General features: G+C 39.7%; 1 protein-coding gene across 13 annotated transcripts in view; it reads left to right on the plus strand.

Moving 5' to 3' along the window:
- The window catches only part of tenm4 (teneurin transmembrane protein 4), a 2250110-nt gene extending 2235265 nt beyond the window's left edge, over window positions 1–14845 (plus strand). For all 13 annotated transcript variants that reach the window (XM_087988070.1, XM_087988077.1, XM_087988076.1 and 10 more), the window contains one exon: window positions 13303–14845. In XM_087988070.1, the coding sequence (XP_087844196.1) occupies window positions 13303–14061 (759 nt within the window). In that variant the 3' untranslated portion in view covers window positions 14062–14845. The remainder of the gene's footprint in view (window positions 1–13302) is intronic.
- Window positions 14846–16057: the final 1212 nt, after the last annotated feature.

Raw genomic sequence — 16057 nt, forward strand, 5'->3', positions numbered from 1 at the left:
CTTTCAGATTTATCCTCAGTACTGAATAGGTCCAGTTTTTTTAATTTTCTGGTCTCAGAATGAAGATCCAGTCTTTAGGAAATAACCTTGAACTGGGGTCCTATCCGGCTGTTCCAGTGCTTCAGCTGATGTTAAACATACCACATGTTTTGATGAAGAGAGTGAGGCTTTTCTGATGTTTTGACCAATACATGTCCTTCAACTAATACTAGTTTAGAAAAGGGCAATGCGCTTCACATTGCTGCTAATGGTCTATTGCTGACAAAAGATGGCTGGTGTATTTGCATCACAATACTAAGCCACTTCCATCAATTATTTTTAAATTACCGAATTAGTCTAGCCCAGATGACCATTATGAGTACCACAGTAGCATCTATAGTGATCTACGAGCTTATAACTTTCCACTTAAGCATCAAATAAACTAAGTTTGATATCTGGTCAATTATCTGTTGGAACTGATCCCCTGCACTTTTATAAAACCTGCTGGATCCTCTTTATATTTAAACTCAGTAGAAAGAAAATTAAGTGGATTCGACAAAAACCTTGCAATCTCCCTTTCAGATTACAGCTTCAGTGCTGAAGTTGAAAATCCACTGCAGTGTCTTTTATCTATAACAACAAAATTGTTATTGTGTAACTGGGACTTCTGGTACTTTTGGGATTCCTGGTAATTTTCTGAAGGAATAAAACCTCCGGATATGCTTCAGCATATATCACATCAAACTGCTGGTGGTGATATTGGTTATTCCTCCTGCGAAAATCGCTGTCCAAATAATTGGGGGGATGATTCATTGATATTTTATAACCTAATGGTGAAGTCACCTGAGTGCAGTAAATCTGATATCCCATGACGATTATTCAAGGTTTTTCAGAAAGCTCACTAAAATCATTTAAGGTGTGTTGGACTGGGGTGGACAAGGTCAGAAGTGAGACGACACCAGTGAATTCACCAGGTCAAGGCTCCAAAAGCTTGTGATTTCAAATAAACCTGTTGGACTATAACGTGGTGTTGTCTGACTTCTACCTAAAATCATTTAAAAATCTAATATTCCTCACTCAAGTAACTGAAACACAATTGAGAATTCAGAATTGGATTATCTGCTACTTTTGGGCAGGACAAACTCCTGTCTTTTTCAGCTTCAGTATCACAAAATTCGAAATGTTATCAATAATGTTTCAAGTTACTAACTTGTTTATGGAATTGGAGATGTCCGTGTTAGACTGGGGGGTGCAAAGTTAAAAATCACACAACACCGGGTTGTAGTCCAATAGGTTTAATTGGAAGCACTAACTTTCGGAGCGCTGCTCCTTCATCAGGTGGTTGTGGAGTACACGATTGTAAGACACATATTTTATAGAAAAAGTTTACAATGTGGTGTAACTGAAATTATACATTGAAAAATATCTTGATTGTTTGTTAAGTCTCTCATCTGTTAGAATGACTATGATAGTTTATCTTCTTTCATATGTAAATAGCGAAACTTTTTTTTAGAAGTTACATTCTCAAGTGAACTTTAACAGTTGGTGTCAGCCAAGATAATTTATTGGGCATTAGCACCTCTGTGTGCTGCTGTCTGTGCCATAATGTTTAGACTGATTCTACTCTAAAAATGAATTAACAGAAACTTATATGGATTCATGCAGTTTTTGAGCAAAGTACAATGTAACTCTGAAAGTACAAATTCACCCCACAAACTTATGTGTGCATGTGGGTGTGGGTGGGTGTGTGAGGAGGGGGAGCGGTGTGAGTGTCTGAGAGAAAGTGTACGTGTGTGTGTGTGTGAGTGTAAAGGGGTCTAGATCTGTGAGAGGGTGCATGTGTGTGTGTGTCGGTAGGAGTGTGTATATGCGTGTGTGTATGCATATATAGAGTGCAATGGGGTCACCTGTAGTGTGACATGAACCCAAGGTCCTGGTTGAGGCCCTCCCTATGGGTACCGAACTTAGCTATCAGCCTCTGCTCGGCCACTTTTCACTGCTGCCTGTCCTGAAGTCCACCTCGGAGGATGGTCACCTAATCGTCCAAGATCGAATGTCCCAGACCACACACACACTCTTATACACACATACATACACACACATACACTCTCTCTCACAGACACTCACACCACCCCCACCACACACACCTGCACCCACATGAACACATACACATATACATTTGTGGGGTGAATTTGTACTTGCAGTTACATTGTACTTTGCTCAAAAACTGCATGAATCCATGTAAGATTCTGTTAATTCACTTTTTAGATTAGAATCAGTCTCAACATTATGGCACAGACAGCAGCACACAAGAGGTACTAATACCCAATCCGTATTCTGGGTTGACACCAATTGTTAAAGTTCACTTGAGAATGAAACTTCTAAAAAAGGTTTCGCTATTTACATATGAAATTAGAGAAGCTAACATGGTCATTCTAACAGATGAGAGACTTAACAAACAGTCAAGGTATTTTTCAATGAATAATTTCAGTTACATCACACTGTAAACATTTGCTATAAATTCTGTGTCTTCCAATTGTGTACTTCACAACCACCTGATGAAGGAGCAGTGCTCCGAAAGCTAGTGCTTCCAATTAAACCTGTTGGACTATAACCTGGTGTTATGTGATTTTTAACTTTGTTTACTGAACGTATACAAAGCTTGCCTACGATTTCTTTATACACAATACCATGATAGATCAAATGGTTCCGTTCTAATCTTCTAACAGGAACTTGCGTTCGGGAAAATTCAGAACAGGCTAAAAGATGGAGAGAGCAATATTCCTAACTTCTAACCCAGAAACAACCCCAGGCACAAAGTTTGGGAATGAAGAGGAAGAGGCTTGTTTTGCTGGAATTTTATTCTCTTAACTTGACACCTGCTTTGGGTCTTTATCAATGAGGGTTGCACCTGCAATAGACATGCAAAAGAATTTAGGGTATGAACATTTTCAAAATACTTGGGGTATCTGAATAAAGCTGCTGGGTGGCCTGGTGCATACTCGTGATGAAGGGCTCCTGCCCGAAACATCGATTTTCCTGTTCCTCAGATGCTGCCTGACCTGCTGTGCATTTCCAACACCACTCTAATCTTGACTGGTGCATACTCCTGCAGACCACAGCACACACAGGATCTATATGGGGGGGGCATGCAAATAAGTGATTGTTCTTTTATTTTTGAGGGAGATGCAGAAGTAGGGAAGGAGTAACATCGTTCTGAATAAATACTCCTATATCAGCCGGGTGTAAAATACAATAATGTTTTGTCCTGAGTTTTTTTTTATTCAAAAAGTCAAAAATAAAGACAAGACGACTTAACCTATCCAGGGTAGTACCGAAATAGAAACCTTGGAATCGTCATCAGGAATGGCACATACAAAAACTTATGACACTAATTTAGATGTCAGTTATATTGCTGCATCCTCTTGAGGAGCTGAACAGCCTTTGGTGAAATTTGAGGCCATGTTTATCAGAAGCAAAGGAGCAATGCCCATTTTTTTGTCTGTAATGTGAGCATTAATCATCAGATATCATGGGCTGGATTAAAGTCACGGGTCGGAATCAGAAATGGGACCTAATTTTCAACATCACATGACATTCCCACAGCAATTTTCAGTGATCCAGACATTAAAGCCCAGAGAGCAGGCTCTTATTAGAAGGAAGTATAACTAATGGTCCACATTAGAAATGTCTTGCTTTGACAAGGTTTGGCCTTTTAATATTTTATGCTTTTTTTCCAGTTGCATCTCAATAACTAAATTTGATAAAATACTTCCTCACTGGTATTCAGATACTGTGCAATCTCTACCCCCACAAGATTTTCTAAGCTATTTTTGATATCTAGATATAAAACATGAATACATTAATAAACCTACAGATCGGTCTGTGAATGGCTAATTGGTTACAATGTAGATCAATGTAAGGGGATGCTTTTTAGTGGCAGGAATATGCATATGAAACAAGGAGAAAAGGGGTCTTGGGTGCACATGAATTATTAAGCTTGTATAAAGCCTTGATTAGACCACAATTCTATGGAGAGTTTTGAATGCCATATCATAAAAAGGTCTTAATAGCTAAAAGATTTCAGACAATGATATTAACACTGAGAAGTTATACCTATCAGAACACATTGAATACGTTGCAGGTCTTTTCTATAGAAGGTAGAAGGATTAAGGGTGGCCTCATATAGGTATTTTGCTGAAGGTGGAGAATGTGGAGAAAATGTTTTCAGTTTATTAGAAGACTAAAACTAGGGACTATCAATTTAAGACAGTTACCAAAGAATATAATCAGAAATTTAGGAAACATTTCTTTACCCACAAAGTGTCTGGACTGACTAGCACATTAAATACTTAAGATAATTAGCATAGCCACATTTACAGGGCATCTAGACAAATATATGAGGAGAAAAAGGAAGAAAAGGTTAGGTTGATAGGGGTTAAAGGATAATGGATGGGATGAGGCTGTATGGAGCATAAAGATTGACATGGACCATTTGGGAACTTTAGCCCTTTTCTATGTTGTATAGTGTATATAATACAATGGACCATAACTTGGTGCCGCAGCATTCTGCCTCCAAGCGGGACTGTTTCCTTTGGAGCTGTAAAATTCCTCCGTCTACTACTGGCTCGTTACGGGCTCTACCTTGGACTCTAAAGCTCGAGCTTAAATCTTCCCAATTTACCATCCTCCCAAACCAGTGAGCTGCAGCAAATTGCCTATTCGCTGCTCATAACTCTCTGATAGTGTTCAAATGAGATCCATAGTTTAATTCAGCTTGGTTCGGAGTCAGCAATGGATCAATACTTGGAGGAGTCATGCTACCAGAGTCATACCTATTTAGGGACAAGTCAAAATTTCCCTTCACTATTTTTAAAGAAAAATGATTTGGACACGCTAGTGTTGGACTGGAGTGGACAAAGTTAAAAATCACACAACATCAGATTATAGTCCAACAGGTTTATTTGGAAGCACTAGTTTTCGGAGCTGGGTCTTACAATCTTATTCTCCACAACCACCTGATGAAGGAGCAGCGCTCAGAAAGCTAGTGCTTCTAAATAAACCTGTTGGACTATAACCTGGTGTTGTGTGATTTTTAGCTTTAACAAAAAAGTGAACATTAGCAAAAGTTTGTCAAAGTAGTTTTTCTGCAAGCTTCAATCAAAGCCATTAACTACAAATAAAACATTCTTCATAAATTGCATATACACCACCAGAACCTAAAATGGTTCTCTCAAACAGTGATGTATGAATAAAAGATAACTGATCAATTTCTTTAGTTTGCTTCTTATAAAACAACTGTTTTAACGTGTTGAAAAGAAAATTGTGGAGATAGAATACCATGTGGGTTCACATAGGGATCATGCTTCAACAGCTCATGAACTCAAACGCAGAAATAAAATTCTTATGTTCTCCATTGCAAATGTTGTACTATCAAGTCTACTCATTATTTAACAATGGAACTAAGCTCCAGATATCTTTCCAGATTTAACTGAAAACATTTGAAAGATTCCTTAGAAAAATAAGTATGACCCAATATATACCTTCAATTTATACAGGCCAGAGGAAATATGCCTCAATCAGGTACATATCAGATCCAAATTGCCAAGCAGAGGTGAATAGAAATATTTTCTAAACCACCAGTTACAAAGCCTAGACCTGCTAACTCAGAGGTAGAGACATTACCACTATGTCACAATGGCTCTCGAGAAGTGAATGGATTTTATTGAATTTAATATGATCCAGTTGTTTTAGCCCTACTCTTTATGGCTTCTCCCTATACCATGACACCTTGTATTGTTGCGACACATCTTTCAGTCATTGTTTTTACATCTTTATGCCTGACTGCTGTCATACAGTTCTGCTGACACTTTATCACTGCTCCTTGTCTATTTCAGTACTGTGATTTTTGGTGGGGGTCATTCTTTATGTAAAGGTACTAAAGTTCAAGTTGATGGTTGGAAATAACATATGGAAAATCATTACAATTGAAAGGATAATACAGAAATTGTAATGAATGGTGTGATGCTATTCTGAATTGCTCTTGCAGTCTTGTGCTTTGAACTTTTTTAGCCAAAGAAAGGAATTTATTTGCACATGTTCTTGAAGTTATTGTTTCTAGCATTGTTCTATGAAGTAGATTAACTTGTTTACTACCTAACATTTTGAAAAGCTCCAGGATTAATATTTTGGAGAAACAATAAGAATCGATTTATTTCTCTGGAATAGTGTTAAATTTGTCTCTACATCTACAGGACATATGTCCTCACCAAGCATAAATATTTGAATACAGTCAAGTTTTAGAGTTAAAAATCGCACAACACCAGGTTATAGTCCAACAGGTTTGATTGGAAGCACACTAGCTTTCGGAGCGACGCTCCTTCATCAGGTGAAGGAGCGTCGCTCCGAAAGCTAGTGTGCTTCCAATTAAACCTGTTGGACTATAACCTGGTGTTGTGTGATTTTTAACTTTGTACACCCCAGTCCAACACCGGCATCTCCAAATCATGACTACTGTCAAGTTTTAAAATAGTGATGGAAAAGGATAGACCAGATCTAAAAGTTGAAGTTCTAAACTGGAGAAAGGCCAATTTTGACAGTATTAGGCAAGAACTTTCGAAAACTGATTGGAAGCAGATGTTCGCAGGTAAAGGGACGGCTGGAAAATGGGAAGCCTTCAGAAATGAGATAACGAGAATCCAGAGAAAGTATATTCCTATCAGGGTGAAAGGGAAGGCTGGTATGTATAGGGAATGCTGGATGACAAATGAAATTGAGGGTTTGGTTAAGAAAAAGAAGGAAGCAATTGTCAGGTATAGACAGGATAGATCGAGTGAATCCTTAGAAGAGTATAAAGGCAGTAGGAGTATACTTAAGAGGAACATCAGGAGGGCAAAAAGGGGACATGAGATAGCTTTAGCAAACAGAATTTAGGAGAGTTTTTACAAATCTATTAAGGACAAAAGGGTAACTAGGGAGAGGAGAATAGGGCCCCTCAAAGATCAGCAAGGCGGCCTTTGTGTTAGTCAACATGGCTTTGTGCATGAGAAATCATGTCTCACAAGCTTGATTGAGTTTTTTGAAGAAGTAACAAAGAAGATTGATGTGGGCAGAGCAGTAGATGTGATCTATATGGACTTCAGTAAGGCGTTCAACAAGGTTTCCCATGGGAGGTTAGCAAGGTTAGATCTCATGCAATACAGGGGATACAGAACTGGCCATTTGGATACAGATCTGGCTCAAAGGTAAAAGACAGAGGGTGGTGGTGGAGGGTTGTTTTTCAGACTGGAGGCTTGTGATCAGTGGAGTGCCACAAGGATCGGTGCTGGGCCCTCTACTTTTTGTCAATTACATAAATGATTTGGATGCGAACATAAGAGGTACAGTCAGTAAGTTTGCAGATGACACCAAAATTGGAGATGTAGTGGACTGCGAAGAGGGTTACCTCAGATTACAACAGAATCTGGACCAGATGGGCCAATGGGCTGAGAAGTAGCAAATGGAGTTTAATTCAGATAAATGCGAGGTGCTGCATTTTGGAAAAGCAAATCTTAGCAGGACTTATACATTTAATGGTAAGGTCCTAGAGAGTGTTGCTGAACAAAGGAACCTTGGAGTGCAGATTCATAGCTCCTTGAAAGTGGAGTCGCAGGTTGATAGGATAGTGAAGAAGGCGTTTGGTATGCTTTCCTTTATTGGTCAGAGTATTGTGTAGAGGAGTTGGGAGGTCATATTGCGGCTGTGCAGGACATTGGTTAGGCCACTGTTGGAATATTGCGTGCAATTCTGGTCTCCTTCCGATCGGAAAGATGTTGTGAAACTTGAAAGGGTTCAGAAAAGATTTACAAGGATGTTGCCAGGTTTGGAGGATTTGAACTGCAGGGGGAGGCTGAACAGGCTGGGGCTATTTTCCCTGGTTCGTCGGAGGCTGAGTGGTGACCTTATAGAGGTTTACAATATTATGAGGGGCATGGATAGGATAAATAGACAAAGTCTTTTCCCTGGGGTCAGGGAGTCCAGAACTAGAGGGCATAGGTTTAGGGTGAGAGGGGAAAGATATAAAAGAGACCTAAGGGTCAACATTTTCACGCAGAGGGTGGTACGTGTATGGAATGAGCTGCCAGAGGATGTGGTGGAGGCTGGTACAATTGCAACATTTAAGAGGCATTTGGATGGGTATATGAATAGGAAGGGTTTGGAGGGATATGGGCTGGGTGCTGGCAGGTGGGACAAGATTGGGTTGGGATATCTGGTCGGCATGGACAGGTTGGACCGAAGGGTCTGTATCCATGCTGTATATCTCTATGGCTCTATGACTCTATAAGTAAGCAAATATGGGATCACATCGCCTATTTTTCATTCCATTTGTATTCTCCTCCATTGTTCTTATCTGATCTGAATTTGACCCATAGGTTGTTATTGTAGCAGTTGTCCTGCTGATAGGTCCATAGATGTGACCAATGATTGGTACGATGTTGGTGATGCTATTTTTGGGAATCTATGGAACTGAGAGCCACATCTTGTCATGGCTGACCCCAGGATGGCTAGCTCTACTGAGGATAGCCACATTCTCCAAGAAGCTGCTGAACAATCGGAAGGTCCACCGAAAGATGCGAATGCAGTGATTGGACAATACCCTCACAATCAGGCATGGGGTCTGAGAGGCAGGCCCTGGAAAGGAATGGGACCTTGGTAAGATGTAGGGGCAGGCATTATCACAGGAGGACCCCACTGAGGACCAAAGAATACCTGAACAGGAGGTCTCTCCACCCACCCAGACTCCTTGCCTCACATATTTCTCAATTTGTCTGCTCACCCTTCACTTAAAGCAATCATCATTTATACATACCATTTAAATGTACTATACATTCATAGCTTCACCTCATCAGCACTTACTTTGCACTTTTGAAAATCTCCAACAAAAATTCAACTTGGAAAGTACCCAGCAGACCAGACTGCTGCTACCTTTTCCTCTCCTAGCTGCAGCCCACTCCAATCTTATGATTCGTCACTTGAAAATTCTGCTTAAGTGCTACTCTCTACAGTACTCTCAGAGCTGATTACTTCAAATGTGAGATAGCAACAAGCGTTTCATCATTATCTGTCACTTATTCCTCATGCTCTTCACAGGCTTGCACCATTAGCTGGTCAGGTAAAAATTCTTGCATTTCATAAAGGATAATGGCTCAGCTGTGATAAGGAAAAGTGGATTTTGCAAGCTTGCACCATATTAGTAATTCAGAAGGAACTACAGAATGAGGGGGGAGCAAGATATTAGAATGATGATTAGCTCGGAACATCTTCAATGGATTCAGCCACACTAGTGACTGTGGCCTATTTCATGGCTGCTGTCATGGTGACAAGACCGTTACCTCCATTGGGCGGGAGGAAGTGGCATCCTGCGGTTAAGTGTTGTGCTCTGCAGAAATGCAATATCTTGTCATTAGATTAGATTAGATTACATTACAGTGTGGAAACAGGCCCTTCGGCCCAACAAGTCCACACCGACCCGCCGAAGCGAACCCACCCATACCCCTACATTTACCCCTTACCTAACACTACGGGCAATTTAGTACGGCCAATTCACCTGGCCCTGCACATCTTTTGGACTGTGGGAGGAAACCGGAGCACCCGGAGGAAACCCACGCAGACACGGGGAGAACGTGCAAACTCCACACAGTCAGTCGCCTGAGGCGGGAAATGAACCCGGGTCTCTGGCGCTGTGAGGCAACAGTGCTAACCACTGTGCCACCGTGCCGCCCTCTGTCATCTAACAGAGGGAAAAATATATCACTGTGTGTGATGCAATGAGTAAGCAGTGATGTGCCTTTCCAAGTTGAATCTTTGTTGGAGATTTGCTTAAGTGCAAAGTGAGTGCTGATGAGCTATGAATGTATAGTACATTTAAATAGTATGTATAAATGATGATTGCTTTAAGTGAAGGGTGAGCTGACAAATTGAGAAATATGTGAGGCTCGTGCCTCAGGAAATGACATTTTAAGTTGAATTCACTGACCTTGACCACTCATGTGAGGCCATTGAATTTCTTTTGCCACTGCTTCCAGGTCCTTGTACTACTATTATTGATCGTGACTGTTTTATACTGCCATTGCTTTCGCAGTGTCTGCCTGGACAGCCTCCTAGTCCCTTGTGGGTAGATAACCTCTGTCCTCATGTCTGTCTCCTGCACTGGGTCTCTTTTGCTGCATCTAAAATACTCATGGTTCCCTCTCTGCCCTGTTTCATCATTAGTAAGTTGTCTTCCTGTTCACAATGATGTTGGCAAACAATTCCAACAGCTGTGTCGTCAGGATGCTGGATTGCAGGCCAGCTGTAAGAAGTGCAGGCCAGCTGTAAGAAATGCAGGCTAGCTTTAAGATAATGCTAGGTCTCACAAATGGATCTCCTGATGAGGAATACAGTCACTCAGAAATATATTTAGCTCTGGTTGGCACAATACTGTAACTTATATTCAAAAGAGCATGAAGCTGGTATGCTGCTCGCATAAAAGGGAATGCGTGTAGATTAATCATCGACTGCAATCTTTGTGCCTATATTGGGGCTTTACCCTTCGTTATATTAACAGGGTACAGCGGGTTGTAGTTAGTATACGATAAGAACAACTCAGCGATTTTAGGCTCAACTTTGATGCACCCACAGAAATAGGTTTGGGACATGGACAAATCTTGCATTCAGGTGCTGCACCATGCATTCACCTCCAAATGATCTAGATGGAGTTTGGGTCTGACCAGCACCAGCCATATGCCCAGCAGCAGTGATAGCTAACTAGAGTGGCAGCTAACTAAGATCATTCGATACCTACTTGGGTAAGAATAGTGCTGCACCTGACTCTTTTCTACATAGGGCAGAACCTTGCCAAGGCTGAAGCCCAGCCATTGCCTGGAGTTGACAGCGAAGAGGGTGATTGACATGTCCTTTAAATCTTCCCCACCCTTTCAACTAGTGGAACCACTAGTGTCAGAGCTATGACTGCAAAGCATCCTGTAGAGAGGCTGTCCCACATACATAAGGCCTATTAGTTGTGGCTGCACTTGTTTTTAACAATATCAGAATTTAGATTACAGAGGGTACTCCATTTACATCAGCATATGCACCCCTCCCACTCAAATTCCAGCTGTTTATAGTCTGAGGAACTCCAAATGTCCATCTCACCTGTGAAACCCAAGTGGCATTTCTGGTTCAGGAGTCCAAGAGACATCCTGATCATCAGTTGTTTCTGCAAAGGTTAGGCAGCTGGTTGGCACTTGAAAGTCTTCAAGGTCGGGCCTACATATGGTTCTGTGTTTTGGGGTCTCAATATAGGAGAATTCAGCCAATGAAGTCAAATTCCACTGTGCTAAATTCTGAATTCAATAAATCAGAGAATTTGTGAACAAAATTGTAAGAGAAGTTTTATCTTCCTGGGTCCATGGTAGGTGGCAGTATAAATAATGCCATCTCGTCAGGTATTGTCTCTCTCCAGTTATAATTTGTTCAAGCCTTCAAACTGTAATGGACCATGTCCAACCCCTCCTTTTCCTCTCCAAAGTCATAAACTCATACAGTGATAGAGATGTACAGAATGGAAACAAACCTTTCTAACAGTGGCCTAACCAATGTCCTGTACAGCCACAACATGACCTCCCAACTCCTGTACTCAATACTCTGACCAATAAAGGAAAGCATTTCAAACACGTTCTTCACTATCCTATCTACCTGCAACCCCACTTTCAAGGAGCTATGAACCTGCACTCCAAGGTCTCTTTGTTCAGCAACACTCCCTTAGACCTTACCATAAAGTGTATAAGTCCTCCTTGAATGTTTTTCATTACCTGCAGCTCCTTGTTGGAACCTCTCCAGTTGGTTTTGCTCTTGTTACTGCACTGAAGTACTCAAGTGAAAAGCAGCAGGTCAAGGAGAACACTCAGGAACACTCTCTCAGAGGCCCTAGGAATCTGCAATAAATGCTCTTGCCTGTGCAATTACATCCTGCAAACAAACTAAATAAAAAACAAGGAAATTAAAGTTCCAGCTTTGCAGATTCAAGTGTTCCCTTTATAGGTGTATTTAGATATTTTTTGCACTGCACGTCACGATGTGTTGAGGTATCTTTAAAACATATATGAGCAGATTATTCAGGAAAGTGCATATGCCATTAATTGTACATTGATACACATCTCACCCTTTATAGAGAACCTGCCAAGATCTTTCAAATAGTCAGTACTGATGCATATCAGATGCAAATAGTGACATGAGAATATGCTAATAGTTCCAAAAGTATGATTCACATTTAGTTCTCATGGTTACCACTAGTACTTTTTGCCAAGATGTCTGCTGGATTATACACACCACTATCAAAAATACCAGGGTGTTGGGCCTTATTTTGACCCAAACCTGTTTGACACATGTTCTTTTACTCAATGTCCAGTATTTCTATTATTGAGCATTTAATTCCCCAACAAGAGAAGTATAAACATGACGTTGGTGAGGCCTCTTCTGGAGTACTGTATGGAGTTCTGGTCGCCCTGTTATAAGAAGAATATTATTAAACTGGAGAGGATTCAGAAAAGATTTACTAGGATGTTGCTGGGAACAGAGGGCTTGAGGTATAAACATGGAATGAAAAGGCTGGGTCTTCTTTCACTGGAGCATAGCTAAAGTGAATGACAAAAGTCTTTTCCCTTGAGTGAGGGAGTTCAAAACTCGGGGGCATATCTTTAAGGTGAGAGGAGAAAGATTCAAAAGGGACAAGGGGCAACCTTTTTGCACAGAGAGCAGTTCATGTGTGGAATGAACTGCCAGAAAAGCGGATAGATGCAGGTACAGTTACAACATTTAAAATATAAGTTCATGATTAGGAAGGGTTTGGAGGGGTACGGGCCAAGCACAAGCAAGTGGTACAGGTTTAGTTTGGGAACATGGTCAGCATGAACTGGTTGGATCGAAACATCTGTTTTCATGCTGTATAACTCTGAGTTCCAAGCAGCCAGCAATGACAGTTTGACCTATCTAATTCCTGCAGCTTTTTAATTGCTTTCAGAAGTTTATAGCATTTAGTAATAACACATGATAGTACAGTAAGATGTTTTGTTAAAGGTACTTTAAAAAGCTTTAGTTTTTGTTTCAATTTATTCTAAAATCAAATTATGCAATTTCCAAACAAACGATAATCCATCCTGGTAGAGTTTAATCACAAAATTTGCTCGTGAAGCAGTGGCCATCATCAGATATAATATAAGACTCATAAAGGTGATTGTATTCCAATGTTGTGAACAGAGTGTTTTTCTGATGAAGATGTATGCTAATGTTTTCTCTTTTCAATAGTCTATTTTAGGAGTCCAATGTATAGTACAGAAGCAACTCAAAGCTTTTGTTACAGTTGAGCACTTTGGCCGGATTTATGGAGGAAGTGGAGCTGGGTGTCAGCCAAAGACACAAGTGAAGAAATTTGCAACGAATGGTTCAATCCTAGGCAAAGGGGTGAAATTTGCTGTGAGAGGTGGAAGAGTCAGCACTGATATCATTAGTGTTGCCAATGAGGATGGCAGGAGAGTGGCTGCTGTGTTAAATAATGCTTATTATCTAGACAATTTTCACTTCACCATTAATAGTGTGGACACACATTATTTCATTAAACTGGGGCCCGCAGAAAGGGATCTCACTATTTTGGGCCTAAATGGTGGAAGGCGAACCCTGGAGAATGGAGTCAATGTTACTGTCTCTCAAATTAATACTGTTCTGAATGGAAGGACTAGAAGATACACTGATATAAAACTCCAATATGGCTTGCTATGTTTAAATACACGATATGGGACAACCATGGATGAAGAGAAAGCTCGTGTCTTGGAGTTGGCCAGGCAGCGAGCTGTAGCACAGGCCTGGAGGCGGGAACAGCAAAGGTTGCAAGATGGAGAGGAAGGCATCCGCTCATGGACAGATGGTGAAAAGCAGCAGCTACTGATCACTGGCAGGGTGCAAGGTTATGATGGTTATTTCATTAAAACTATTGAACAATACCCTGAACTGTCAGACAGTGTAAATAATATCCATTTCATGAGACAGAGTGAAATGGGCAAGAGGTAACAGTAAAGGACCATGTGCCAACCACTTTGCCAAAGACATCTGCTTATGTGGCCATTTTTCAGGCTGTGTTGTTACAATTATTTTTAAAACCGTTGCATTGTAATTCCTGCAACGTGCAGAGTTTTTCTTTTATTTCTTCACACATTTTGCATTGAGCAGAAGGTATTTTGCAGTAGTGTGATCACAGTGAATTTTTTGCTATTTTCTAATAATATGAGAACTGTGAGCTATTGTTTTACAGTCAGTTTCAAGGTCAGAACCAAGGCACATTACTATTAAAGAAATGTGATCTCCCAGTATCTGCTTAAAAATTCAAAGAATTATACTCTTTTGTTAATTCTTTGGGACTCCTTATCAAATGTATTTTGATGCAGCAAAGGACTACATCTGCATTTTATATCAGCATAGAAAGTGTGAGAACTTTCTTACGGTTCTGATTTTAATTTGAGACAACTTTCAAAGTTTATGTTTCTAACACTGTATTCTGATTGTGTAAATAAGCAAGGCTGTAAATATATGCAAATGTAGATAACTCCTAGAACTACAGCAGCGTCACTGTGTAGTCTTCAGTGGAAATAAATAAAAGGTTATTTTGTGTTTTAAATTTCTTTTACTTGATTTCAATCAGAAGTCATACTGTCAGTAAGTTGAGAGATTGAAAACGTTTTAGTTTGTATTTTTTAAATTGTGTGTCTTTTTATTGCTTCTATTTCTTTTCAAATATTGTTTTCAGTTTAATTTTTTTAAGTTTGCCTTTTTTATTAAAAGATTTTTAAAACCCATATTTCTTTTGTTTATTCATTAATTCTTTGACTCGGTCAATTTTTTACTTAAAATCACAATACTATTGGATGGCATTGTATGAAAAATCCCATCTTTCACTTAACCAATGTAATCCGCAGCACCAAAAAAAGTTACCGAAAATGTTTATTCCCTGCATCTTGCTGAGCCTGTTAAAGTGCCCATTTAACACTAATTATTGGCTACAAATAGTGTTATTGTCATTTTTCTTTAGGTTTTAAGGAAATGTTTAATGTTCTCTGAACTGCTCTCATAGGTGTTTAGGCATTGGACTCTATTGGTGCTTGTGTATTTATATACATACATGCATCACAATATTAATAACTTGTGATATTATTATTGTACCCAATGTGTTTTGACCTTAGGAGAAGCTTCATGATTACTGCTTTGTTGTTGTGCAATTAAAGCATCACAAACTCATTTACGTTTAAAATATGGCAGTTTATTTTGGGCATATTTTTCCAATTTGATACTTTAATGGGAAGTTGAAGTGATGTCACACACTGTTAAGTGAAAAGTATTATATATCCCCAAGTTTGTTTATAACAAATAGTTCCTATTTATGTGTTCTTTTATATTTTTCTGCATTTTGTAATACATACTCCAACCATTTTGAGAGCATAGCACACCCTCTCTACAAAAGATTTAATGTCTCCTTCTAAGACGTGGATCATTTTGTGTGCATAACAAATAAAAACAGCTGTTAGCATACAGCGGGGGGTTAATCTTTGTATTTTTTTGATAGCTTTGGTTCAAAATTTACACTGATATATGAACTCATACTTTGAAGCATTACAGATGAGAATCCATAGTGAGAAAAATCACAGTTGAATATTAGGAACAAAAAAAACCTTTCAGAATATCTTCTCAAAGTATTGCATGCAATTTAATCTGTTTTTTGTGTTTTATTTCCATTAAGTATATGTTGTGCCACTTGCCCTTCTAGAAAGGGTAAGGATAATGTTTTCTGAGCCCACAGCTACTTTTATGTATTATCCAACCCGGATGGTAACTGTTACTTGGTTTTCATGTCATCTTTATAAGATGCTGCGTAACACCTGCTTAACATTTTCCCATCAAAGCCGAAGGATTTATCGTATAGGAAACAACGGATGGAAGAATGTATCAACATCCTCCAGTGCATGGTGTTTTGGGGAACCAAGCAGTGTAAGCCTTTGAATATATTGTTGAGAGT

This window comes from Chiloscyllium plagiosum, unplaced genomic scaffold (genome assembly GCF_037043375.1).
Source record: "Chiloscyllium plagiosum isolate Xiang-an unplaced genomic scaffold, Cpla_swu_hap1 HiC_scaffold_6, whole genome shotgun sequence".
In the NCBI taxonomy this organism is placed as follows: Eukaryota; Metazoa; Chordata; class Chondrichthyes; order Orectolobiformes; family Hemiscylliidae; genus Chiloscyllium; species Chiloscyllium plagiosum.